This window comes from Trichoderma asperellum, chromosome 7, assembly GCF_020647865.1.
Source record: "Trichoderma asperellum chromosome 7, complete sequence".
Taxonomy (NCBI): domain Eukaryota; kingdom Fungi; phylum Ascomycota; class Sordariomycetes; order Hypocreales; family Hypocreaceae; genus Trichoderma; species Trichoderma asperellum.
This window is the reverse complement of record NC_089421.1, coordinates 391,147-416,889: the sequence shown is the minus strand read 5'-3', so window position 1 is coordinate 416,889 and position 25,743 is coordinate 391,147. Positions and strand designations below refer to the sequence as shown.

At 49.9% G+C, this 25,743-nt stretch overlaps 12 protein-coding genes across 12 annotated transcripts; 5 read left to right on the top strand and 7 right to left on the bottom strand.

The window, feature by feature from the left end:
- Positions 1-1,448: 1,448 nt before the first annotated feature.
- TrAFT101_010907 (uncharacterized protein) lies at positions 1,449-2,879 on the top strand. Its single transcript, XM_024908753.2, has one exon. The coding sequence runs from the start codon at positions 1,624-1,626 to the stop codon at positions 2,488-2,490; it is 867 nt and encodes a 288-aa protein (XP_024756850.1). The 5' UTR covers positions 1,449-1,623; the 3' UTR covers positions 2,491-2,879.
- TrAFT101_010906 (uncharacterized protein) lies at positions 2,826-3,626 on the bottom strand (the record flags this gene model as incomplete). The annotated part of the gene is made up of 2 exons (XM_024903774.2): positions 2,826-3,526; positions 3,581-3,626. 2 exons carry the CDS (start codon positions 3,624-3,626, stop codon positions 2,826-2,828), a joined length of 747 nt encoding a protein of 248 aa, XP_024756849.1.
- A 1,126-nt stretch (positions 3,627-4,752) lies between these two features.
- Positions 4,753-5,885, bottom strand: TrAFT101_010905 (uncharacterized protein; the record flags this gene model as incomplete). Its single annotated transcript, XM_024906218.2, has 3 exons — positions 4,753-5,135; positions 5,191-5,633; positions 5,716-5,885. The coding sequence occupies 3 exons, from the start codon at positions 5,883-5,885 to the stop codon at positions 4,753-4,755; spliced, it is 996 nt and encodes a 331-aa protein (XP_024756848.1).
- A 1,870-nt stretch (positions 5,886-7,755) lies between these two features.
- Positions 7,756-10,710, top strand: TrAFT101_010904 (uncharacterized protein; the record flags this gene model as incomplete). Its single annotated transcript, XM_066129090.1, has 2 exons — positions 7,756-7,888; positions 10,460-10,710. 2 exons carry the CDS (start codon positions 7,756-7,758, stop codon positions 10,708-10,710), a joined length of 384 nt encoding a protein of 127 aa, XP_065985220.1.
- TrAFT101_010903 (uncharacterized protein) lies at positions 9,542-15,537 on the top strand. The gene is made up of 2 exons (XM_024903772.2): positions 9,542-12,964; positions 13,024-15,537. Exons 1-2 carry the CDS (start codon positions 10,782-10,784, stop codon positions 14,252-14,254), a joined length of 3,414 nt encoding a protein of 1,137 aa, XP_024756847.2. The 5' UTR covers positions 9,542-10,781; the 3' UTR covers positions 14,255-15,537.
- On the bottom strand, positions 14,588-15,558 carry TrAFT101_010902 (uncharacterized protein). Its single transcript, XM_024906992.2, has one exon. It carries the CDS (start codon positions 15,298-15,300, stop codon positions 14,875-14,877), a length of 426 nt encoding a protein of 141 aa, XP_024756846.1. The 5' UTR covers positions 15,301-15,558; the 3' UTR covers positions 14,588-14,874.
- Positions 15,559-15,886: 328 nt separating this feature from the next.
- TrAFT101_010901 (uncharacterized protein) lies at positions 15,887-16,966 on the bottom strand. Its single transcript, XM_024908752.2, has one exon. It carries the CDS (start codon positions 16,933-16,935, stop codon positions 16,168-16,170), a length of 768 nt encoding a protein of 255 aa, XP_024756845.1. The 5' UTR covers positions 16,936-16,966; the 3' UTR covers positions 15,887-16,167.
- Positions 16,967-19,090: 2,124 nt separating this feature from the next.
- Positions 19,091-20,139, top strand: TrAFT101_010900 (uncharacterized protein; the record flags this gene model as incomplete). Its single annotated transcript, XM_024904377.1, has 2 exons — positions 19,091-19,445; positions 19,508-20,139. 2 exons carry the CDS (start codon positions 19,091-19,093, stop codon positions 20,137-20,139), a joined length of 987 nt encoding a protein of 328 aa, XP_024756843.1.
- Positions 20,140-20,452: 313 nt separating this feature from the next.
- Positions 20,453-21,811, bottom strand: TrAFT101_010899 (uncharacterized protein). The gene has a single exon (XM_024908751.2). The coding sequence runs from the start codon at positions 21,535-21,537 to the stop codon at positions 20,683-20,685; it is 855 nt and encodes a 284-aa protein (XP_024756842.1). The 5' UTR covers positions 21,538-21,811; the 3' UTR covers positions 20,453-20,682.
- Positions 21,812-21,847: 36 nt separating this feature from the next.
- Positions 21,848-22,777, bottom strand: TrAFT101_010898 (uncharacterized protein). Its single transcript, XM_024908750.2, has one exon. It carries the CDS (start codon positions 22,580-22,582, stop codon positions 22,091-22,093), a length of 492 nt encoding a protein of 163 aa, XP_024756841.1. The 5' UTR covers positions 22,583-22,777; the 3' UTR covers positions 21,848-22,090.
- A 432-nt stretch (positions 22,778-23,209) lies between these two features.
- Positions 23,210-23,665, bottom strand: TrAFT101_010897 (uncharacterized protein; the record flags this gene model as incomplete). The annotated part of the gene is made up of 1 exon (XM_024908749.2): positions 23,210-23,665. One exon carries the CDS (start codon positions 23,663-23,665, stop codon positions 23,210-23,212), a length of 456 nt encoding a protein of 151 aa, XP_024756840.2.
- A 582-nt stretch (positions 23,666-24,247) lies between these two features.
- On the top strand, positions 24,248-25,389 carry TrAFT101_010896 (uncharacterized protein). Its single transcript, XM_024904376.2, has one exon. The coding sequence runs from the start codon at positions 24,265-24,267 to the stop codon at positions 25,054-25,056; it is 792 nt and encodes a 263-aa protein (XP_024756839.1). The 5' UTR covers positions 24,248-24,264; the 3' UTR covers positions 25,057-25,389.
- Positions 25,390-25,743: the final 354 nt, after the last annotated feature.

Sequence of the window (25,743 nt, the reverse complement as noted above, 5' to 3'; positions counted from 1 at the left end):
GCCCCATATGGGGAAAAAGGAAGGACTCGATCAAAGGGACCTTTGCCCACGCAACAACGGTATACGGAAATCATGTCGGCCGTTTCACACGCACGCTTGGCCGCGCGTCGGTTAGCACTATGGAGCATGGAGGTGCTTTGGCCATAGGGAAAGGAGAGAGAGGATCTCGGCTCGTCACGCCAATGGAGATATTCCAACGCTAGGTCTGATGTGCACACGGACGTGGACTATTGGCATGCCAATAGGAGGCCAATCTAATTAGTAAATTGCTACTTTGCTGATACTACTCAATTCATCCTTGCAAGCGATGTTATGGCTTGTCTCTGCGAAGACATACGAGCTGAGATGAAGCCTGACAGCGTCCCTAGCAGCAAACGTGTCTGGATCTGCATAAGCGTGATGCAGGTACGCTTGGCAAACAAAGGGTTATTCATAAGTCGAGACCCTCGACAATCTAGGTACTATGTACTACCATAGAGATTTAATACACACATCATCCAAACTAGTACCTGGCAGCAACAGTAGGATGGGTATTCTGGAAGCAAATCTATGCGCCACGCGCGCCGCCTGATCAAGCCCCCGCCAATTAAGACTCAATCTCTTCAAATAGTGTCCATAGAAAATAGGCACTAGATGTCAACTAGTGTTTGGCGCAAGTATTGTCTGAATGATCTCCACGAGGGTCATTGCGCATCAGAATTCTAGAAGCCCAGATAGAGTAAACCATTCGAATATCAGGAGGCCTCTTCATACTGACCGACCCCAAAAATATCCCGTTTTCCGTATTCTATACGTAAATTCAATGTTGGGGTGATGCGTCGTCATTAGAGGCTGAAGCAATCCGAATAGGGGCACGCAGTATGAAATAATAGTGCCCGCTAGGATCATTGAACAAGGGTCTGTCCGAGTGGTTGAAGACTGGACTCTTTAGATCCTTGGAGTGGCTGAGATAGGTACGACGCTTCGCTTTAGGAAGGACCCCTTGACTATTGTAATACGGCGTATTTTCTAGCAGCTCATTGGTTAGAATCTACACTTTTATTTTTAAAGAGAAAAAAAAGTTCGCCTGTCAGTCGATTTTTGAGGGATTTAATCTCATAATTAGCAGCTTAGATCTGAATTCCATTAGAGTGCCTGTAAAGCACAGGCACTGTTATGGCCAAACCCTGTCATTGAATTCTGACACTTTAGTTGCTAACTGTGCTGAAAGGAGAGAATGTGACAAAGAAAGCCCGGATCCACACTAAACACTGGGCCGTTGGTAAAAATGAAGCAATTGATCGCTCTTCACAGTGCTGGCGTGGTTCAGTTTATCAACTCACCATGGAAACGGGTGCAGGTTATGCATTCGAATCAACCCACTGCCTTTGTTTCATCAGTCTTCTGTTACAGAGCCCATGTGCCGTTGTATTAAAGAGGAGCCCAGAGTGGGGGACCAGGTCCCTGCATGCCCGCTGATCCAAACGAGTGGGAGTGGTTACGTGTATTCTGCTCAGGAGCTCGGCTAATAGGAGATCGTGAACCTGAGAACAACGCGTGAGCCTTTGACGTCTTGGAGCCGATTGTCCGAGATCTTCGCTGGTCTAGAAATAGTCCCTACCCACCCGCGCTTGTTCTTCAGCCATGACTGAGTCAGCACGCCCAAAGGCCTTCTGGCCGAAGCAGATGATACCGCCCACGCCCGAAAGCTTCAAAGAACTGGCAAGAGACGGCGGGGAACGACTGGCTGCAGTCTCTCTGGCACAAATCCCGGCTATTCCGGCCGGCGCCAAAATCCATGACAATGGCTGCGGATCTGGTGCTGCGACTACCGTCATCATGGCCTCGGTGCCTCCAGAGGTAGCAGCCTCTATAAGCATCACGGGCACAGATATTTCGAGAGGCGCGGTGGACTCGTATCGCGCTCGGGCGGCGGCCTCGTCATGGCCTGCCGAAGGGCTCGTCATGGACGCCGACTCGCTCTCATTCCCAGACGAGACCTTTACTCACAGCTTCGGCAATGCGATGATCTTTGTGGGCCCGCGAAACAACGGCGTCGATGCAGTCAAGGAGATGTATCGCACGCTCAAACCTGGGGGGACGCTCCTCTTGAACTGTTTCGGCCATAGCTGTGTGCTTGAACCTATCCGTGAGGCATCTCGAGCGACCCGCCCGGATGGCATATTGCCGCAGTGGAATTCGTTCGAAGAGTGGACGGATCCTAGCTTCATAGCCGGCATTGTGGAGGCTGGTGGGTTCGAAAAAGAGGCTATCAAGGTGGAACAATGCCACATGTTTGTGAATGTCGGGAACTACGAGCGAGCCACGACGTTACTCTGGAGTATGAGGGGAATGCCAAGCGGGGGATGGAGCGAAGAAGATGAAGAGAAGTGGGATGAGGCAGTCGACATTATAAGACGCGAGTTACAACAGACGGAAGGGTTCATAATGCACGATGATGGTACTGCAGAACTCAAATATGCCGTTCATGTTCTTACCGCGACCAAATAAGCGGCGCTTGCTTTGCAGAGAGAAAATTAGGGGCTTATAGATTGAGATGATGGTTATTCAGCAAAAGCGTGATGACTTAATGAGCGAATCATAAATACATGTACACAGATTTACACAATGATTCAAGAGTCTCAGAAGACGAATACAAAACAAGTATGTCAAGTCTCATCACAACCGCAGCCAAAGGCAGGGCGTTTAGCAAGCTTCATGTATTAAATCATTGTCTAATAAAATTAACTGCTGGTTATTACAACAGATCCCGGTAGATGTATCATTAAACGCAGTCCTAATAAAATAAGACGAGTCCTCGCATTCCTATTATTCCTATTGTGTTACTACTGCAGTGGCTGCTCCTGTGACTCCCTTTTCTCCTCCATCCGAAACGGCGGCTGCTTGCGCCATCTGCGCTCATCATAAAGAATCAAACTAACCCAAATAGTTGTCAAAATACCAAGAATAACATAGCTCCTGACATATGAACTCGTGTGGATTATCACATTCTTTTGAGCCAGCTGAAAACCCACCCCTGTGTTGATCATGCCGGTTATGATAGCGCCTCGTCCTAGCCAGCGGTGCATATATGCAAACTTGCTCTTGCCACCCGTCCTCTTGAAATATCTGTGCTGAAGGAGTCCCAGGAGAGGCTGAAAGAGTATGATTGTGCAAACGACAATGAAACCTATGACGACGTGGGCGCGCACCGGATGGCTGAGAAAGCCAACAAAGGAGGCGACCTTGATGCCGAGACCAAAGCCTCCAATCATCATGACGAATCCGATCAGCTGAATTGGAACATGCATCGCCATGACTTTGTTTTGAAGATATGTGTTTCTGAGATATGGGATATGCAGGAGAGGGAGGTGGAGAGAGATTGCGCCAAGAGGGTAGAGCACAATGAAGACGATGGACATGATGCATGCGTGTGCATTTCGTTCTCGGTTCCAAATTTTGTATTTCTCAGGGCCAGGATCGTTTAATTGAACTCTTCTGCTGTCAACCTGGCTGTTAATCTCTTGTGCGAGAACCAGGCTTGATGCTGGGAATTGTCAGCGGTAATGCCACTCAGCCAACATACTCTGCAGTCGCTCACCAAATGTCAAGAGAAGCGCTGGTAGCGTAACTCCGTAACGTCGCATCGTGATGACTTCTTTATAGAGATGATGTTTTTTATATTCTCCGAATGCCTAAATGACCAGACAATAACGAATACACGTTATGCAACGAAGAAAATGGCTTAACATTTAATACCATATTTCACAAGCTACGCATCAAGTATATAACCACCTGGTGAGCTTCTACAGCGGCGAGATGGCAAACATACTTCCGGGGGCATAACAGGCCGATAGACAGAAATAGCAATACTCGGAAGGATTATTCTCCCGTAGCACAAGGCTAGCGTGTGCAAACGACGCTTATTAGAACATGAAGCTCTCTCCTTCATTGACCAGAGTCACAACGCCACACCTTAGTCAGATAGGTCGTCTACTAAGCACCTCTTCTTTCGCCTTGTTCCTTGGAGCATGTCGTCTTATTACCATAACGATCGATCTTGTCTTCTGACACCTCTAATGCCGATGTCATCGGGCTACATCGGGCGAGAGATTTTGCCGACGGTCGGGAGCAGAGACTTGTAGTATTTGGCCGATAATTTAGATTCTCAAGCGAGTTTATGAGATTTAGCCCACAACTGACACTCTTGCGGCAACATTTATGATTCCAGACGGATGCTATCAATCAATTTAATCCATATTTGCCCGTATTGGTGAAAAATGGTCTTCAAAGCTTTACGTTGATAAAACTCTGGCCTCAAGCGCAATTCCTGACGCAATGTGTCGTGAAGCAGTATGTATCGTTTCGATAACGTGCTGACCGATGTCTTTTGAAAGACTGCACGTCAGCTGTCCCGTCATCCTGCCTCTCGGCACAACCGGCTGCAAAAGCGGACTTGAAATCGTGAACGCATTGGCTAGCATCTAAATCTAATAATAGAACTCCAAATGCCCTAGTTTGCTGTCAAGCTCTTGTGGTGCCGAAGAAATACTTGAGTTGTGTACATGACTGGTGGTTCATTGATATATTAGTACTATTTCATAGCTTAATCTTGATCACATATTAATCAAGAATACTTATATCTCGTTGATTTCAAATCATTTCCTAGGCCTCGTTCAATTTTCCCACAGTTCAAATTTATCCATCAACGCACAACTTCATTTCCTCTGGCGTTGCCAAACTAAAATTTTATATAACCCGATCCCCCATTATTTACCAGTCGATTGGCTCACTGCTGTCTTGGGCAACTTCTACTCGCTGCGACCTGACTACACGTTTAATCTCAGGAGAGACCCCAAGCCAGAGAACGTCTGGACGGCTGTAGTGTCCCGTACAGTCGACAAACATTTTGTTCTTGACCAACTCGTCCATGTCCAAATTGGCATAAATAATGCCTTCTTTATCTTCGGGAATGGGTTCCGTCATAACTCGACCATCCGGACCGAAAATGGTCGTATGGCCACCTCCCGGTGCTGACATTATAGTTTGTCCACCTGTTCTCATGGCCTTGATTCCCTTTTCCGTGATTATCTGCGTACAATGCAGCACAAATGTCCCAGATTCCATGGCATAAGTGCGCGAGAGTGTTTTAGATCCTTCAAGGCATTCAGCAAAACCTAGATCACGAAACCAGAGAAAGCCGATACGCACCTTCTGCAGTCATAGAGTAAGCCCCAAAATCTCCAACAACGTCGTTTGACAGCGGAGGCCAAGCCGCAACATGAATATCGCCATTCTGCGTGATTGCGTTGTACTTGAGGAGCGGCTGCAAATGTTCCCAGCAATTCAGCGAGCCAACGCGGGCAAATGGGAGCTCTTCCACGTTCTGCAAAGCATGGCTAGAGCCGTCGCCAAATACTGTGCGTTCCATGTGAGTCCCCTTCATCTTTCGACGATGGACTTTGATCTCCCCGTCGGGTCCGATCAGAACTTGAGCGATGTAGAGTGAGCCATTGCAATTCTCCGAAAATCCCAAGGATACTGCGATATTGTTTTCACGGGCGCAGTCCTGGATTCTTTGCATTTCTGGAGAGTCCAGGCGAAGGGAATTTTTAATATATTGAACATTCAGATCAAAGTCAACATTCCGAGTCCTAGTTACGCCATCAATCAGAGTTAGTTTATTGGAACAGGAAGGCTAATCGTAATATGCCATTTCTTTTTGCATTAACTCACCAAATCCAGCATGGATAACCTGGGATCCAGACTTCAGGGAATCCAACAAGCTGAGCATCTTTCGAGGCTGCTTCTTCTATGAGCTTACAAGTCTTATCTACAGCACCTTGAAGGTCGAACCAGGCGGGCTCAGCTTGGGTGGCAGCAACACGGACCGTAGGACAAGACATGATGGCAGATGGATTATTCGATGAGCTCTTAAGTGTGTGTTGTGGAAGAATGGCCTTTTATCTCGAGCCTCGTCTGAGGTAGAAGAGGGGGGTTATATATAGATACATATAATATATATATATAATGAAACGAACGATAATACAAAACTGGATTTCCAACTGTGTGACTGCAAGCTCAAACAATTTGACGCATCTATTTGTAATTTCATCCTGTGAACAGAGCTCATATGCTGCTATAATTGGGCCAAACCCCTCATTTCATCTCCTGTCGCAGCGCCTGGTGGAGCTTCTGGGTATGACGAGGTGTCTCGGAGCTCTGATATCGGTGGTGCATGTGCCTCACAAACATTTATGAAGCCCTGCAGATGGCGGTACGCCACTACGTAGGGTGTTCCCAGCCTGTCAAGTGTTTGATAGGGGAGGATATTGCCATCGTTGCTGCGTAGTGATTTGGCGCATGCCAGGCCAATGGGAGCTGTTAAATTGCACTGTTGTTCTTCATTTCCACACTTGGTCTCACATACATCTATTTATATTGAGTACGGACTATCGGTGGTTTATACACACTTGGCACGGAGTATCGGTGGTTGAAGGATAACGTACAGAATCAACAAGTGGAGCAGAGTTCTGGCGCAGAGCAAGTTTCCTGACCATATTTCTTGAGACTGCATTGACTCTCAGTGATCAATGTCTCTGAAAAGAACGGAAATAAAAAAAAAAAAACTCTCGTAGACGAATCACAAAGTTTACATTTACAGGATTTATGATCAATTAACTGAGAGTAAATATGAAGTACCATATGATTGAGTGCCACCCTAGAGACGTATAATAACTCAGGAAAGTCTAGTATAATGCTATAATAGCGATGTCTAAACACCTTGAAAATGGAGAAAGTGGCCTAGTTTCTTCATTAGAAGATAGATTCATTCGCTGGCATCAATGCGAAGATGAGAACAACTTGGTGCTGGATTATATGACAACTCGCCATAAGTATGAAGCTATCCATAGGCTATGCGCAGGGAGAGTTCTTATCATGGTACCACAGGCAATCATTCTCCCGGCTTGGCAACCTGAGTGTTGCACCAATGGGCACGGACAAGTCAAAAGCGGCGAGCCGCATGCACTCTTTTGCGCCAACTCCGAAGGGCAAACACGCGGTGCCGCCGTGAAACATGGCATTATTCACTGTTCTTGCCATGATATAGCTTCATTCTACTGCCCAAAGCCGGCTAAAAGCCATGGCAGCGAGAGATGCGCAATAGCTGAGCGTTCCAGTATCCGGGTCTGCTCTACCAGGCAAGCATCTGGGTGAAGCAAATGCAATTATCTTGGGCATGGTACGCAGAAATCCGCGTGCTTGTTGATGTAAAAGTGTATCGAATAGACTATGGAAAGGTAGGCCCTAGATGACTGGTGACGGAAGCCGTAATAAAGCAGCCGACAAGAAAATGCTCCTTTTCTAATCATTCCAAGTTCTCAACTCACATTACTTACCAATCATCATCAGGTGCTACATAGCCTACGAGCCAAGTGTTGGAGATGATGTTGAAGCTTGAATAGATGAGCAAAGGTCAGGCACGTTGCACCACTTTATACACGAATTCTCGCATTGGTAATCATAGCTGGACATCATCTCATCAGCAACACACAAAGACGGTGTTTGCCATCATGTCGAGAGCAAATGGCTCGTGATGTGCTCCTGCATATATCAAGACAAAGCTGTGGTGAGGCCCTCACGTCTAACCTGAACCAGTAAGTAAACAGTTCTGCAGCGGCACATCGGGCGTCCGAGACTTTTCTTTCCGCTATCAAGTCAAAACCCCACACTCATCCGTATCAAGAGACTCGAATCTGGTGTCACACAGTTGCCATGGCGGTGTGGAGCCGTCAACGCAAGACGAGAAGAATCGCAGCCCAACGCGTCCACACCCACGCCCACTTGCAGCATGCATGCATGCATGCAGAGGCAGTGACGCCAACGAAAGATTTTGCCCTCGAGAAAGGTGCGGTGCGATACTGCAGTACAGCAGAGCTGCTACATACAAGTAAGAGCAGTCCTGGAGCATCAAACGTTCATGTGTATGCACAGCAACACTCGTCTGCCATGAATTACGTGCTCCATCGACACGCATGAGGTCGTGCATCGACGCGACCTGCAGGCAGCCTGTGAGAATGAGACGTGATGTTTTCCATGCTTTATTTCAGTGCCACCAAGTTCTTTCACCGCCAGAAGACGCCAATTCTGCCCAATTTTCGTTCTTTTTTTCTCTCACCACCTGTTCCGTTTTTTTCGAGGGGCCGACTCCCCACCACCAACCCACTTTGGTGGGATGGATTGCCAGGATGGAAGTTTTTGTTGTTGTAACACGTGCCCTGAGACCCTTATTTTCACTCTCGCGAGTAGATTTCTCCTTGCATTGTAAAATTCTCTTCTTTTTTTTTTTTTTTGTGCGAAAAGTATTGCGGGGAGCAGCCATGTCGACCTAGCCACGCCAGGGGTTCGTAGACTAGCAAGACTGAGAGACTGAGAGAGCAGCAGCACAGGAACAAGGCGTTTGCGCATACGTGCATGCGTCTGACCACAGAGACGAACAAGAGGAATGAAATCAACGCCGTTGCCCGTCATTTGCCGGTCCCATTGCCCCGAATCGGGCGTCTGGTCCAGCGGTGAAGGGTCCAGGTGCATGCGGGCTGCCTGGCGAGCCACTGAGCATCGCCGTGAAGGCTTCCGCGTCGGTTATAATGCGTGCATGATATGTGCCTTAGCTTCGTCCAGCGCATCGACGGGTTCTGATGCGACCAGGGGGCCCTGGCCTGGTTCCTGAAGGGGGTGGTTTATGTTTGTTTGTTTGTTTGTTTTGTGTGGCCGGCCCTGACGACGCGACTCTGGTCTCTTTTGTTCAGCTGGATCTAGCAAGAGTCGATACTGTAGACACTCACGAGGTTTCTGGTTCTTTTTTTATCTCTTCCGTCGTCAGCCTCAGGTTTGTCTCAGATGTCGCGCGATGAGGTGGAGGCTGGAAGAGCAGCGCAGATGATGCTGTGCTCGTATTTTACCTTTCTGGCCATGTGTCTGGTTAGTTTTTGCCTTTTGCTTGAGCCTTGATAAACTCTCGGCCAATGAGCCATTTTCACAGCCATCCAGGAGAGAGGGATGCGTACGTACTGGCGTGGGCAACCTGCGCTCTTGTGATGCGCACATGCAGATTTTTTTTTTTTTTTTTTTTTTGTTTGATGTGCGGCGATTACCGAGCAGCAGTACTGTGTATATTCGTAGAGGCTCAAACAGGGTAGTTTTGATTTGACTTGAAAAGATACGGCTGCTATGTGGCTATCTGCAGTCCTATTTTATACATGTAACGATGGACATCAATGCTCCAGGCACTCGGCTTTTACAGCAGGAATTACTGCTGCTGCAACTGGTGGCCAGCTACATGTAAGTAGCTCTCCGCAGCGGCTTGGCCCAGGCAGGACCTGTGAGGCACACGCAGCCCGCCAAAGCGTCTGCTGCTACAGCGCTAGCAGGTACCACCTATCGCGGCCCTGCAGCAGCCACTTGTGGGAGCTTCCCCGCATAAAGCTCCTGCGTTGGCGCCAAGCAAAAACCTGCCCCGGGATCCGCGCCCACTAGCTCCAAGCCAATCTATGTGCTGCTCCCAGTTCTGTCTGTCTGTTTGCCTGTCTGTCTCTTGCAACAGCTGCCATCGCCAGATCTCGACGGTAACCAGTGTCTGAACACCAGCTGCACCCTTCACTTACATCTACAGAATTGGTTCTGCCACTGCTCTCATCGCCGACTCGCGACGGCTGTGCGATCCCTCGTCTCACTCTTCTCAGAACGACAGCGAGCAAGCGAGAAAAGTCCGAGCCCCAGCCATTCGAACACGATGCACCAGAGGCACCAACAATAACCCTCGCCATCCATAACCTCACATGCCGTCAACCGTCTCTGCCCTCTCCCCTCCCATATCTATATGAACTGAGAGCCGCCGCCGCGAGAAAAATAAGACAAAGAAGAAGAAAAAGAAGAAGAAAAGAGGACACGCGAGTTCCGGCAGGCGAAGAGGTACCTGATCCTGGCGGCGGTACTAGCAGTGGCATCTGCTGCTGTACACACAGGTACTTGTACGACTAGCAGCGCCCCCACTGGCCCTCCTCCAAGGGGTTCCCCCTCACCCAAAGTTTCGCGCATCTCGTCACGCTCGCGCCCAACTGCAGCGCCAGCAAGAAGCTCAAGGAACAGGGGACAAGCTCAGCATCCCTGCACGGCTGACTGGCCTGCTCGGCCGCTGCCGTGTGTCGTCTGGTTTTTTTCGCTCCAGCCTCGGGCCTCTTCTTCCATGACAACTTCTTTTTTTCCTTCAGCCAAGAAAAGTGGACTGGGCTCTGCCGCCGTAAACCGCCGTTTCTTTTTTATAGCTGAATTGCGGCTGCGCGGGCGAAACAAAGGGGGAGCTTGGCGCTGAGCTGAAGGTTTCTAGCGCCTGGCGATCTCGTGCTGTCAGTGGCTGGCCCGCACCTTTTTTTTTTCTTGCATCCCATCCATAACATTTCTGATTTTAATCGTGACGCAGGGAGCAGCTTTTTTTCGCACTGCTTTAGCGGCCATCGCAAAAAAACTTTCGGCTCGACGCCTGCCACCACGGCAGCTGCCGGGTGCATGTCCACGGGCGACTTTCTGCAGCTCCTCGGCGGCACGACTGGCCTCCAGACCCGACTCTGCACAATCATCGTCTCGCCACAGCCTCTCCTGTGCCCTCGCCTCGCATTCCTCTGCTGCACAGGGCTTGGCAGCTCGGCCCAGCTTCACACAGTCTGCGCCTGATTGATCGCCGCTGGATCGCTCCGCAGGCCCGGGTCGGAATTTTCGAGCTAGCCAGCCAAAACTTCGGCACTATGGATCCCAGACGGTCGCCAGCTCTTTACCCCAACCATCACCACAACCACAGCAATTCGGCATCGCGACCGCACTTCCCGCCATCCACGCACGCATCGGCGCCGGCCGCAGCCTCGCATCGCATCGCCAGCCCAGCCTATGCTGCGCACCAGCGACGCATCTCCGACGCGCCCTATCACCGCCCTCCGCACGCCGTCCGCGACTATCCTTCAGAGCCCAGCCATTCGCGCGCCCAGAGCGCCTCGTCGCTGCCCACCGCCCGCGAGCTCAGTCGCAACATGCCGCCGCCCACGTCGCCTCCCCAGCAGCCGGGGCCGCACGCGCAGCACCAGCACCAGCATCAACACCAGCACCAGCACCAGCAGCCACACGCCGTCATGGGATACGCACCGCCTCCCCCCAGGCCTCCGCCGGTCGCTGTTGGGCCACCAAGCGCTTTTCCTTCTGGCCGTGAGCTGCCAGCCTTAAGCTCCATCGCACGATCCGGCTCAGTGTCCAATGGCGGAAGCTCCATGTCGATTTCGTCCATGCTCGGCGGCCCTCCCCCAGCCTCACGAGAAGCCCAGCCCCCAGCCTCTTCAGCTCAACACTACTCTTCGCACTCGGCACCCACATCAGCCTCGACCTCTGGTCCTGGCTTCGCATCGTCTATTCAAGCCTCGCCTCGAATGCACTCTGCATCCTCCGAATACCCCCCATTCCGACGTCCTCAAACCCCCGAGCTGCAGCGACCATACGATCCCCGAGTCGGTGCTGCGCCTTCTCCTCGAGGCCACTATGCCACGCCCCCAGATGTCCAACGGTATGGCACGCCACAACAACAACAACAACAACAACAACAACAACAACAACAGCAGCAGCAGCAGCAGCAGCCACAACAGCCATACCACTCACGACACCCGTCAAGCTCGGTCGACCCTTCGAGAGAACAAGCAAGGATACCGACAGGGCCACCACCTCCTGGCCAGAATGCTGCGCAATCTAGACCGTACGGGGCGATGCCACCACGGCCGATGGACATCGGGAGAGCGACGGGGCCAGAAGATGCCTATGGCCGCCGGGAAGAAGGCATGCGACCGGCCCCAGGTATGGAGTATGGCGACAGGACCGGCCTAAGACCTTATCCCTACGACGATCGCTACAGGGCCGAGAGAGAAAGGGCAGCTACAATTGGATTGGAGCAGCAGCAGCAGCGGGAGCGAGAAGGCAGGGAGCGGGCGTATTCCGGAGGCGATCCGAATCGACAACCTCCGCCGCCACATGATCAGGCACATCGCGAACCCCCGGTACATCAATCTACCCCCTACGGCCCACCCCCTGCCGAGCTGCTCGACCGACGCGATCCTCGGGACCCTCGCTGGGGACGACCCGAACCCGAAGTCAACTACAGAGCCGCAACACTGGAGCACCAACGCGCTCACCCAGACTATCCTCCCACCTCTGGACCCTATGCACCTCACAATCCTTCAGCATATCCGACAGCGCCTCCAGAGAGATTCCCTCCGGCCTCGCATCCAGCCTACCCCCCCAGCTCGTCTGGTGTTGCCGGTCCGCCCCAGCCACACGAGTCTCCAGACCGCGCTCGAATGGAGCTTCACCACTCCCAGCAACAGCAACAGCAACAGCCACCTAGATCGCGACCTCTCGATGAGGCTCCACCGTCTCTTTCATCCGTGCCCTTTGGTGGCGCTGCCGGTCATGGTCACCACCAGTTCGATGCCTCGCGAAACAGGAATGTCGATGACCCGTCAGGGGGACCTGGCATCCATCAACGCAACCTTCTTGCTATCCAAGAGATTAACCGTAAAGGGCGCGTCTCCCCGCTTCCACAAGCTGTTCAAGGCGCGCAGCCTCAGCAGCCGGGGCCTGCTGCAGAGCCAGGCATTAAGAGCGAGTTTGGCCGCATGTTTGCAGGCATAGGCAGTGGTGTGGGAAGTATGAGCGGTGTGTCAAGTCCTGTTACGTCTGCGCCAATGGCTCAGTACATTAATGCTGCGCTAGCCAAACGAGAGGACTCTGAAAATCCACCACCAGACGCGGGTCCGGATGGTGCCACCAAGGGCAGGGGCCGAAGGCGCAAGCTGAATACAGAAGACAGCCGTGATGATGAAAGCTCGGGGAGATTGACGCCGGTAGGCCGTGGTGCGAAGCGCATTAGGGGGCATGGGCATCACCATCACCAGTACGTTTCCGATTCTTTCCAGCTCTTTTACTCGTAAACTTTAAGCTAACCTTTGATAGTCACCACCACCATCACCACCACGCGCCTGAAGGAGCTGCCTCTCCTACTGTTGGTATCACCACGTTCAAGAACTTCAAAGGCGTTACCCCGACTACCTCACCTACTGAAAAGGCACCGGCCGTTGCGCCTCATCATCACCACCACCATCATCATCATGCAGCAAGAACAGCACAACCCGCCCAGGCTCCAAAGACCGCCCAAAGCCCTCCGGCGCCGATCCCTCCCAAGCCGCGAACGATTGTGTCATCCAAGGCTGTGCTGGAGCAGGTAGCTCGCCATCCCCGCCACCACTTGGGCGATTTCATCTACGAGCCAGAACTGAAAGCAGGACGACTGCTCCCGCACACCCCCACGCACCGGGGCTTCTCGTCTAACCCGAAGCCACTGCCATATGATCTGATCAAAGGCAAAGAAAACTGCACGCTAACCGTCAAAGTGTCGCGCATCCACCTATCTTCGATTGCTCGAGAGGAGATTACATCCAGAGCTTTCCTATGGGGCACAGATGTCTATACCGACGACTCAGATGTGGTGGCGGCATGCATTCACGGAGGATGGATCAAGGGAGAATGGACCGAGGATGTCGACACATCTCTGCTGGATTTGGACCAAGGGATGAATGGAGAGACAAAGCGCCGAAAGGTTAAGAACCAAGAAAGCGAGTCCGCGAATGCCACATCCGAAGGTCTCATCTCGGCGCCTCCCGTCGCTGGTCCAATGGCCGTCCCAGCCGAGCGCGACCTACACGTTACTGTTTTGATATTACCTCGACTAGTCAAATACGGCTCCTCTACGCGCTACGGTATTACAAGCCGAGAATTTGGCGGCGAATACGGATCTCGACACGCCGTCCACGATGGATTAAGCTACATGGTCAAGAGCATCCGCTGGGTGCAGAACGGCGCCCAGCCCCAAGCTCGACTGCGTGGAAAGGGCCGACGAGAGCGCATGAGAGAGCAGGCGGTCAATTATATAATGATAGCGGGATTGACCAAGAGTCTGGATGCTAAACCTGGCATAGGCAGCGAGATCTCTGGCAACTGGGTGAATAAGAATCCCACAGACGACTCTCTGGATGCGAAGCGCCGACATAGCGAGGGCGACAAGGAGAATCAACCCGGTGAGAAGAAGATGAGCGAGGGCCAGTCTGAAGGACACGATCAGGACAAGGACGTTGAGATGGGAGATTTGGGAAATGAAGAAAAGGTGGCTGCTGTTGAAGAAAAGTAGCTTGCTTATCTATTTCCTTGAAATTCCACTCAACTACCTATTGTTTTTTATTACTTCTATTTTCATTTTCATTTTTTACGACCATTTAACGAAGGCTTATTTGCTCTGCATAGGAAGGAATCATTCAAGGAAGAAAGGCAGCTCACGGGGAGCTTATGTATTTTGGACGGAAGGACAACAAAAAGTAGCGGGAAGAACAAAATTTGCTTTATGATTTCTTGTTTTCCAAGGAGACTGGGGGGGAAAGGCTTTTCTTTTTTCTTTCTTTTCTTTTCATTTGGGGCATGAGAAATTCGCTCTTCTCTCTACTCATGATGATGCGCGCGCGTGTGTGGCAATAGTAATGGTACATGATTCGTTTCAGGTCTATTTGTTGTTATAGTGTACAATTCAAGTCGCTTTGGGCGACGTTGGTATCTTTTCTGAACCAGGATGACTTGATATTCCTAGTCTCTTTTCGTGTGCGGTTCCCTCTTTCTCTTTCGCAGCCAAATATTTTTCGTTCAAGCTTCAGAAGCTGTCTGCAGCAATCCATCTCAACTTTTTTTTTTCCTATCGTACACACACCAAATGTCGTCTCACTTCCTTTCCCTTCCGTTTTCCTTTCTTGTCATATTTCTTTAAAAATCCGTCACTCTCCCATTATAGCTCCAGTCGCCATTACCGCCCCATCTCAAAGGCTCGTTCTTAGGCCCGCCAATCTCGCCCGTCTTGGGATTCTTGTCGCCCTCGAACTCGGGCGGCGCGCCGCGGAACAGGCCCTGGTTGAGGGAACTCTCGCCGTCGCTGGTGTTGGTGTTTGTGGCGGCGGCGGCGACGTTTGTTGCGTGGCGGGGAGATTCCGTTGAGGGAGGGGTTTGGGTCGTCTGGATTTCCTGGAAGGCGGAGGAGACGGCGGCGGCGCGCTGGAGGCGCTCGAATTCGGCTTGTTGGGCGGCGGGGAGCTTTGGGGGCGCGGGGCGGGAGGAGAAGGTTGAGGAGAGGCGGTGGGAAGATTGGCGGAGGGAGAGGCGGAGGTTGAGGTTGAAGGGGCGGAGAGGAGGCATTTTGTTTGGTGGTGGTGGTGGTGGTGGTTGGTGTTTGGTTGTGGAAGAGTTGGAGGTGGAGAGATGAAGCTGGAGATGAGTAAGTAGTAGTAGTAATGGCGATGACGATGATGGCGGAATAAGGCGGATGGATAGCCGAGGTTTAGGCTGGTGGGGGGGGATAGCAGCGGGTGCTTAGTGAAAGTCTGTGCTAGAGGTGGGCACAGGTATTTGAACAGGACCTGGGCCTAGTTGCCGTAGCTATGTTAAGGCTGTTTATACATAATGTAGTTTTTATTTTTAATGTTGTACGGAATGAAATGCTGTTTGCAGCTTGGGTGAATGGTGGAGGCAACAGTGGCAGTGTTTCTGCCTATTCGCCTTGAACGAAGCCCTCCAATGATGCTTCTCTGAGACGTCTTCTCCTGCTGACAGCTATCATGGGTCTATCTATTCTTTAGTAGAAAAATTGCGTTATAACTGGAGCAGCTGCGAGAGGCAATGAAAGGTTTAGTAAGTTTGGATTAATAAGTATGATGTACATTAAATATATCGGACAATACAGAACAAAATCAGTGCCGGACTCTACCACAGCACTGCTCAGCTTGGAGTAAGAAGTTTTACGACTTGAGTTTTTTTTGAAGATTTATGGAAGCTGCCGCCTTCGTGTTCAAGGAGATGATTTAAATTAAAGCAAAATAGTTGAATAAATTGACATCATCAGCATGGCATCAACTCATGTCTCACAATCAGAAAGGACAGAGTTAGTGTGAGCATGACCTTCTTTTCTGTTGCCATTTATATTCAGTCTTCAGATATCGAATTGGCTCGACGTCTTCTATCAGCCTTGTCAAGGTACCCAGCAAGCCCAAGACCTGCATAAGTGGCTTATTTACTCTCCTCAAACAGATACTGGCACCAAATATTTCCCGCTTGGGTCAAACCAACAGCATCATACAGTCGCCGAATCGCTGCATGGAAGCCTAACACCCTTTCAAAAACGTCTGACAAACCAACGGCTTTCACAAACGCTAATAAGCTTGCAATGGTGAAATCAGCATAGCCAGGGCTGTCGCCATCGACAAACGGGCCGGGAACTGCTTCCAGCCAGTCGCCAAGCTCTCTGAGTCGAGGTTCCGCCACAGACAGACCCTCTTGTATAGGATGATCCTCGATCCACTGCTCTACCGACTTTCCCCATCGTAGCTTCCGCTTCTCGCAAAATGCCACGGCACTGCGCTCTGACAGGATTTGAGGTACGTGTCCAACGGTGAGTTGGATAATAGGCACAAACGCTGGTCCAAAACGTGCCCTATATTCGACACTTCGCGGCGTATCAAACCGGAGATATGGTTCAGGTTTCAAGTCCTCAAGGGCTTGAATTATCTTGGGGACGTTCATTTCGTACCCAACAGCGCTAGATGATGTCTGGAACTGGAGCACCGGTATCTCGTATGGCTCTATAGGATCATCTTTTGGTTCCAGACTCGTCGGCGCAAATGTTGAGACAATATCAGGATATTCGATCCCTTTGAATGAATAGAGAATTCCTTTATAATGGATTGAGAACAAAACTCGGAGTACATGATGTGACCATATCTTGCCCTCCTTGCTGGGATTATCAAATATTACGACGGCGTTGCTTTTGGAGGCCATATTGTATAATTGGGTTTAACTTGAGGTATAAAGAATGGACTTGAAGACGGATTTCATGCCTTTAGCCTCAAAAAATGTGCGGATAAGTAGGTGAGGCCTCCCAAAGGAGCAATAAGAATGGGAGTCTTTGGCCCAACTACCCCGCGTATGGAGCATAGCTCATGTCCCGCCCTGTTAAGCCTGTTTCTATAAATCTCTGAATTGCCTGGTCGGTCCTACGGATCCAATGTGAAAGATAACTAAAAATGACAAATCTAGTCTGTGCGCAAATCAACACCCAAACCCCATCACCAGTGTATATTGGGTAGATCCATTTCTGAAACGTCTCGCTTCTTGAACATACAGCAGGTATGGGAACAATAGGAACATGAGCAGAGATTTTGATCCGATTCATTATGGACCAAACCAGTCTCTATCATATCTGAACCGCAAAAGGTCGAATTTTGATACATCTATGACACCTAGCTCGCCTTGAATCAAAGTCCCAATGTTAGTTAAGCCAGTTACCAAATACGTCGCGGTGCAAAAATCCTCGCCTGATACCAATTAACTCGACTATAATAAAGAACTTGTGAGCTCAATTCTACGCATCACTTCGTCAGTTCGCCGAGACATTGCATCCCACATCACTGCCGCTGTAGACCCATAGATGCTCCAAGCATCCTCCTGGTTTGTAGCCACCGCTTTGACCGCGCTCATCATCTGCGTCCATAACAGCGCCATAACCGCTGTTATCGAAGTTATGTACATGTGGGATGTGGCCCTTGAAGATACCGGATTCTTATTATCGACTTGTAGACTTGGAAGAGCTACTGAGCCCACTTGAAGCCTTGGTAGGATAACAGCCCAGCCTGTGTCCAATGCTGGAGCAATAGAATGCTCTATACAAGCTCGTATCATATTCAATAGGCTTTTGTATGCTTCAGTCAACTGACAGTGGCATGAAAATATCAGAGAAATGAGTGCTTCATCTGGAATCAAGGTAGTTTGAGCCCCTTGGCCAGGGGCCGAGGACAAGCTTTGTATGACGTGGTTGAAATCTTTGGTATGTTTAAATAAGTCGTCGAAAATGAGTTTGACCGTTTGCCTAGATTTATTCTCAACTGTTGTCACCGTTTCTGCGGCCACACGAATCTTTTCCAGTATGGGAATAGGCATCACAGATGCATACAGCTCGACACTCAGTGTTGCGAGCCTTTTAGAAGCACGACATCGTATTTCAAGGTCATCTCTTGGATCTGAATCATGTTTTTGCACGCGCAAATCAATGCTGTTCTCAATCGAGGAGTTACCGCAGCTTGAGTCGTGAGCGAATGGAAAGGCATCCCAATTGCAGATAAAAGAATCCAAGCCATGGGAATCTTCAGTAATGGCGGGTAGTATTCCCGGCCAAGAAAGATCTTGAAAGCTGCTGCTGGAATAGAGAGTATCCGCTACACGAGGAGACAACCGAGTGCTTTCGTCCAAGTTGAAAGTTCGTGAAGCCGGGAGTGGTAAGGAACCTATTTCTTCGGTCGCTGAAGTAACCCAGCCTTGACTGGGTGACTCGCTGGAGATTCCCACTGCTCTATACACCGTCGACGAGGGTTTAGAGCCCCGGCGACTATATTGGCACGGCGCTTTCAGACGTTGACACCGGTTACATGTGGCGGATTCGGCGTCCCGTCTGCATCGGAGTTTTTGTCTGTGACAGCGATCGCATGACGAGCGAATGCCGGCCCCCTGTCTTTGCCTGATTGTGTTGCTCGGATTCTCTCCTAAAGATCCCGATGCCGCATGCTCATTAGGAGTTACTGGCAAATCCATGACATGAGGCTTTGGGGCTGTTGATAGTGATGGCGATGATAAAGATGATGAAGAAATAGAATGAAATCAGTAAACTAGTATGCTTTTGATGGGTAAATGAAGCTAATCATGCACGATCGGCGTTTCTTAGTGGGGGGTTCGGGGATTGTTTATACTGTTGTGGTCAGAGTCAGCGCCACTCCAACTTATAATCGCAATAACAGTCAAGACAGTCATAAGCCAGCAAACACTCATGTCCAGATATAAAAGCGTCCTCTGGAACTTGAACAAAATGGTTTTGCCCAAGAATATAGAATTCCCAAGAACACAATTACTATAAATTCGAGTTTGTCCAGTCTAATTTGGCACAATGGTTTCCCTCTCACAAGTGCGCGCCTCAAACTTCTTGATCTCTTCTACTTTGCCTGAAAAGATCGTAGCAGTTTTTGTCGGAGGCACAAGCGGAATTGGCGAAGCAACTGCCAAGTGCTTGGCCAAATATGCAAAGAATCCTCGTATCTACATTGCCGGTCGTTCTCAAGATTCAGGCAATCGCGTCTTGGCGGAATGCAAGCGTATCAACCCTGCGGGACAATACATCTTCTGCAAAAGCGATGTGAGCCTGATTCGTGGAGCTGATGATCTTTGCAATGAGATCAAGAAGGAAGAAACTTTCATCAATATGCTTGTACTGAGTCAAGGAGTATATGATTTCAGCCGAAGTGGTAAGAACCAGGTCTATGCTCTATGTTTTCAGGTTCTGTTTGAACTAATGGCCGGCTATAAGTTACGTCCGAGGGCCTTCATCTTCTCGCTGTTTTGAACTATTATTCTCGCATCCGAATCATTCAAAACCTCATACCACTTATAGAGCAAGCCCCATCTCTCCGACGAATAGTCTCGGTAGGAGGAGGCGGCCATGAAGGCAATCTGGATACAGCAGACTTTCAAGCACTGAACGTGCCAAAGGGAAATCTCCGCGAGCATCTATCGACATTGGCTACTCTTGGCTTACAAGCTGTGGCAAGGTCCTCTCCAGAGGTTAGCATCGTGCATGATTACCCGGGCACGGTTAAAACATCACTTCTTAAGGATGTACCGGAAGAGATGTTGAACACAATGACATTGGTGCCTTTAGAAGAGTCTGGCGAGAGGCACTTGTACTTGGCTACAAGTTCGAAATATTCGCCTCTGAAAACCACATCTACGGCAATCCCTTTGGGAGATGGCGTTGAAGTGGCACTGGGACCAGGTGGACAAGCTGGAGGAGGTGTTTACTCTATCCGAGAAGATTGCGAAAATGCCTCCTCCGAAGTGATGCAGAAAATAACAGACTTGAGAGCCAATGGGGTTATGGAAGAGGTTTGGTCCCATACTCAGGAGGAGTTTGCGCGCATCGAGAAAAGCTATACCGTGTAAGGCATTGATTGTCGCGAAGAAGAGTAGCATCAACTGACAGCCGTAATGCCTCACACACGAGTTGTAAAAGGGCTAGTATCGTCTCGAAGTTAATATATCGTTGTTAACTAAAATATATCCGAATGGTTATTAATAAATGTCTAGTATTCCAAGTAATACGCTAGGGGCTTGATTACTTGAATACTTGGGTAGTCTGCGACGAAACCCAGGAGACTCGCGCTCTGGCTTGGTTAGTAAGTAACGATGCTCTTGTTCAGGTTTTAATCACCTTTAATCACCTTAACTACACTATTCATCCGACGAGCTGTAAATAAACCTATTATATTTTACTAATCCAACCCCGACTTTATACTAGATCTTCTTATTTATCTTTGCAAGCTGACCGGGCTAAACACAACCGAATTCAACAACTGGCACATGTGTGCCCCATCGTCTAAGTCGTTTTCCTCTTACTCCTCTACTATCACCATATCCTAGTTATTCTCTCGAAACGTCACTACAGCCGTCTCAACAACAAGTCCCCCGCCCGGTTCCTAGATAACCTTACTTATTCTGATCCTCTAGGAGCTTCTTGGCCTTGTCCAAGTCATCGCCGCGGTCCTTCAGGCCAGCTGCAACCATTAAAGACTCCTTGGTCTTGATTTCATCACTGATGGCCTTGAGCTTCCCCATCCACTCGATTTCCTTGGTCAAGAGCTCCTTTGCACTGTCATTGCCGGGCGCCGCCTTCAGCGCCTCTGTAGCCTTGACAACCGTATCGTCCGAGAAATGCTGGGCCTCCGAGATCCTGTTCTGAAGAATCTGGAACCTCTGAATTTCCGTGCCCTCGACGCTAATGGCGCCGAAGGTCGCGCGATCCTCGAAATGGTCCGCTAGCCAAGTTCGCCATTGCTTGATGATGGGGTTGGAGGTGAGGCGCTCCTTGTTGATGGCACGAACAATGTCCAGGCGGTGCTGGCCCTCGGGCGTCGGGTTCTTCTGCTGCTTCGCAGCGAAGATCTTTTCCACTGCAATCATGCCGAGCGTGAAGAAGGCGCCCTTGGCTACTTCGGCGCCCATCATCTTGGCGAACGCGCCCTTGTTGTCCCACATGTACTTGGAAACGGACTTGAGCTTGTCCGCCAGCGTTTTGAGTGTGCCGCCAGCTTTGGCCTCGGCCATGACCATCTCACTACCCTCTTTAAGGGATGCAGAAATTTCGACTTCTGTATTCTTAACCAGGGACTCGGGGGCCTCTTTGATGGCGAGTTGCTCAACCTCCTCCATCAGTTTGGCTTCACTCATGACACTTTCCCCGGCTATCTCGACACCTTCGGCTGCCCCCTTGCCGAGTAGAACACCCTCGGCCTCAGCCTCTTTGCCCGCTACCTCCAGAATCTCGGCGATAGGTCCGCTCATTGTCTTTGATGTTAAAAGAATTCTCGAGGAGGCTATTGATGACAGGTTTAGGTGTAGTATAGTAATGAAGCTAAAATGTGGTGTGGTTGGTTGGCCTTGAGAAGTAATGAAGTGGGTGATCAGAAGAGTACTGTCTGAGTGATGAATGCTAGAGAATGGAACTTATATAGACAATCCATTAGATGACTCCCGTCACTCCCTTTCTCTGCGGGAGGCAGCCGATCCAATGCACCTTGGAGGAAGATACACGTGCTTAGATGCGGTGGTGAAGCAAGTCTACGTTCACTGCGAGGCTGAAGAGTCTAGACTTCTGGTCGCATCAGATGACGGAGTCAGACCCGTGTCTATATTGCAATACTTGTGGGACTATATTGGTTGGAACTTGGTTGACATGGCTAAGCTGAAGTACTCAATAACACTATTACATCCGGTCTGTCCGCATAGTGTGGCTAGGCTGAGAGTCTAGATCTAGATTTATTCATATCTATTGGCAGCTGAGAAAACTGGGTCGAAGCATGCAGCTAACCGACGCGAGCGGCACGGCACGCACGATCTAGATTCGGTCGTAGACTTGCTGCAGCGAGAGCACATAGTCGACCTCGCCTGCGACTGTGTGCTTCTGGTAGTTTTTCATCTCCTGATAGATCTCCTCCCTGACTTCGAGAAACTTGCCCTCCTGTAACTTGTCGCGCATTTGTCCCCACCATGCCTGCGAGGTCGGGCGGGAGAGCTTCATCTCCTCGAATGCTTTGTCGACGCCGTTCAAGCACTTGTGGAACTTTGAAAGGGCTTCTGCTTCTGTCTCGGTCATACCGAACGTTCTGCCCTCGGCATCCAAGTGGACGGTACCGGGGAACTCGTCGCCCTCGGGCCCGACGTTACCTTCGGTGATGTCGATTTCGCCTTCCTCAGCAGCGTTTCCAATGTTGCCCTCCTCCTTCAAAATCTTGATACGTTCGTTGGCAGCTTTGTCCAGCTGTCTCCCGCTGAAGGTTCTCGCATTTGCTTCATTCATTCGAGCTGCGATTTCGGAGATGGTAGCCATGTTTGTAATGGTTGGGGTTGAAGACTGAGCAGAGAGATCGGAAGTAATCGTGGACGATGGGGTTTGGGGAGAGCTGTAGTAACAACTTCCATACAAGCAAAGAGTGGCTTAAATACTCCCCGGCTGTGAAGCTTCAGGGCATTCCATAGACTTTAGTCAGCTCATCCTGGCAGGTTGACGAGCAGATTTATCGAAAGTTGCAAGCTGAAATGCAAGACAAGAGCTGAACTGTGGCGCTGGGCGTATCCGGTGCCAATAGCGTCCTCTTGGCATGCAATACTCGAGTGGGTCACTGCAACTTCGACACCCCCGGAAGATCGCTACGTTATAATGAAATCAACAATAATAGCACCATAAGATTATTATTATTATAAATATAATTTGTATTATATCTTAATAAAAATAATATTGTAAAGAACCTAGAGACGAATAAAGAATAGTTCATTATAAAAGGGCTGTACTAGGTCTATAATAAAAGCTTAGTTGCAAAGGCAAGTCAAGAGGTTCAAATTCCTTATTCTATACTGCAAGACCAGCTTTAAAGGTATTTATTAATTTAAAAAGCTAAGCCTAATGCCTAAAGGCTATGCCTAATTAAAAAAAAGTTACTACCCAACCACGCGACCATTAACTGGCGAGATCGTTGATTGTGGCCGTGACGTGCATAGTTGCGTGATCCGCCACGGCCTTGACGGTAACATCGAAGCCAATATCCTTAGTAAAGTTGTAGGGATCTGATCTGTGTTCACCATCCCAGCCGCCGTCCTGCACAGTCTTGACCTGGTAGTAGGGCGACGTCCCCATGCCAAACAGCTGTACAGGGATATGGATCTGGATGCCGAAGCACTTGCCATTTGGAGCCTGCCAGATGACTTGGCCATCAGCGTAGCCCTCCGTGCCTCCGGCGCCGAGGAACTTAATCGCCTGATCCCATGCGAGGATCTCCTGGCCATTACCACCCAATAGCTTGTCGTTGGGTTGGGTGTTGATAGTGAAGGCAAGGTCGGATGGTGCAGTCCAGTAATATCGTTTCCATGCAACTGAACTGCGATTGACGGTGGTGATGCTGTAGCTTCCCGTCATTGTGGATGTTTCGAGGAGGGTGAAGATTAGAAGCGAGTTGTGTGCACTGGCCACGATGCTGAATGCAAGAAAAAGATGGTCTGAAGAGAGTAGTCGCCTTGGAGAAGGATCTCGGGCTTTATGCTGGACACTGCCTAAGTACTTTGTTGGCTTCAACCACTCACCATCCAGACGATTAGGACAGAGCTGAAAGCTATGCCGAATTGACTGAGCTAACGACTGTGCTATTGAACGAGCTGAAAGCTGTGCCGTATTGGCTGAGCTGAAAGCTATGCCGGATTGGCTAGAGTCTAGAACACGTTGTTTGGTCGATATTGTCAGTCAAGCCAAGTCATGCGTTCGAGGTGTGCTATCGAGGCGAGCCACGACCCTCAGCAAAGCCATGGCATGTGTCTCCTCAGTCGCGCGGCTCGGCCGTGCTGGCAATATGGCTGAGTTATCCGTTACACTATTTTGGATCCCCGATTGCAAACAGAACGTGTCGACTAGAGATACCTTGTCCACAACGAGAGCCGAGTCTTTTGCCCGCTCAAGTTCTGAACACAAGTCATTCCTCGCTCGACCTTTCTAACATACTCCAATTCAATCACAGAACAAAAATGGCAGGGGCAGTGGCAGAAGTTTTTGTCGAGCTGCTCGCAGTCATCAGTGAGGCGGACGTTGAAGCTGCAGCATCAACTGCTTTGCTAGATGTTGCGGGCGAAGGACTCATTGCTGGAGGCGCTGAGCTCTTGACGGGTACAACTGCAGAGGGAGAAATCATCTTGGAACCCATATTCGAAGAGGCCGGGAGTGGAGCTGCCGCGGATCTGATCGGCTCTGCCGACGTGGCGAATCTGAGCAGAGGACAACTCAACCTGCTCTGGCAAGACGCAAAGACCTTCGCGCGCTGGACTGGTCGCGAGATTATGAAAGGAGCGTTGTTCCAAGTTGGACTCGAGGCCGTCGAGGGTCTTATGGCAAAGCACCCGCCTCCTGGACCAGATTATTCCGACCTCATTCAAGCCATTGGAGCAGTGGGGGGTGCCTTGAAGATTCTGACGGATGTCACAACCGAATGGCGAAAGTGGTCCGTCAAGCACTTTTCAAAACGCGAAGAGTTTGGCCAGGTCCGAGTCGAAGATACACTCATTCTTCGATTCGAGATCTTCCGAAATAAATTGGGTCAAATTAGTTTCTACATGCAGAAGAATTTGGGTCCTCTTCTCGCCCAGGTCAAAAATAACATCGATAAGGCCAATATTAGTGGGCTGAAGAGCGGGATGAGGACGTATGCGGACATGGTATTGGCTATCAGCAAGGGAATTAAAGAGAAGGAGGTGTTGATGATGCATGCTGGACTTAAAGATCGTTACGACGATCTTCAAAAGGCTCGTGATCTCTTGAACTAAGAGGTCAGACTCCCATAAGTCCAGTCAATCCAGAGTAGCATTTGCAGCAGATACAAAAACAACGCTATTCATCAAACCACAGATCTGAGAATTCATCAGAACCGACGCTTACTGATGAAGCAAACAAGGGAGAGAAATAGTCAGCAGATAGAAACATGACCTGCAACAGCGTGCAAAAGAAGCTCTCCATCCTGAATTCATTTCCTTTACCATCTACGCTCACTAGCACCGCTATGTGAGACCTTGATGGAGACTTTAGACCAAAGATAGTCTGTCAAAATGAGCGGAGCTCTCCAGCTTACCATTCATGAAACAATCAACATAGGCCTCTCCATAGGAAATATAGGCTCCGTTCCGTCCATCTAGGTCAGGCAGCGTACCCTGTTGGTTTAGCAAATCTTGTTCCTGCTCCTGGCTTGACTAGGAGCGGTGAAACCTGATTAGTCCGCCGAGATATATTGCAGTTAACGTGTATGCCCTGCTATCGTATGTTAGCTTCTCAAGTAGATGGTTCTGTAGAGCGAGCATAAGCCGGTTCCGTAGGCGCTATCCAGCATAATCTGCCCTATAGCCACCTCCAGAGTTCTAGAAGAACGCTTAGCTTCCAAAAACAGGTTTACTGCCAAGGGCACATCACTCCTTTAGTAGTTAGTACTATAATGTTATCAAGATCCGCCTTTTAGATCC

What these genes read in the sequence shown, in the direction of transcription:
- TrAFT101_010907 (XM_024908753.2), top strand. Translation starts at nt 1,624, where the DNA reads ATGACTGAGTCAGCACGCCCAAAGGCCTTCTGGCCGAAGCAGATGATA.
- TrAFT101_010903 (XM_024903772.2), top strand. Translation starts at nt 10,782, where the DNA reads ATGGATCCCAGACGGTCGCCAGCTCTTTACCCCAACCATCACCACAAC. An exon ending in CATGGGCATCACCATCACCA is followed by an intron (nt 12,965 to 13,023) that starts GTACGTTTCCGA and finishes AACCTTTGATAG; the next exon opens with TCACCACCACCATCACCACC.
- TrAFT101_010902 (XM_024906992.2), bottom strand. Translation starts at nt 15,300, where the DNA reads ATGCCTCCTCTCCGCCCCTTCAACCTCAACCTCCGCCTCTCCCTCCGC.
- TrAFT101_010901 (XM_024908752.2), bottom strand. Translation starts at nt 16,935, where the DNA reads ATGGCCTCCAAAAGCAACGCCGTCGTAATATTTGATAATCCCAGCAAG.
- TrAFT101_010899 (XM_024908751.2), bottom strand. Translation starts at nt 21,537, where the DNA reads ATGAGCGGACCTATCGCCGAGATTCTGGAGGTAGCGGGCAAAGAGGCT.
- TrAFT101_010898 (XM_024908750.2), bottom strand. Translation starts at nt 22,582, where the DNA reads ATGGCTACCATCTCCGAAATCGCAGCTCGAATGAATGAAGCAAATGCG.
- TrAFT101_010896 (XM_024904376.2), top strand. Translation starts at nt 24,265, where the DNA reads ATGGCAGGGGCAGTGGCAGAAGTTTTTGTCGAGCTGCTCGCAGTCATC.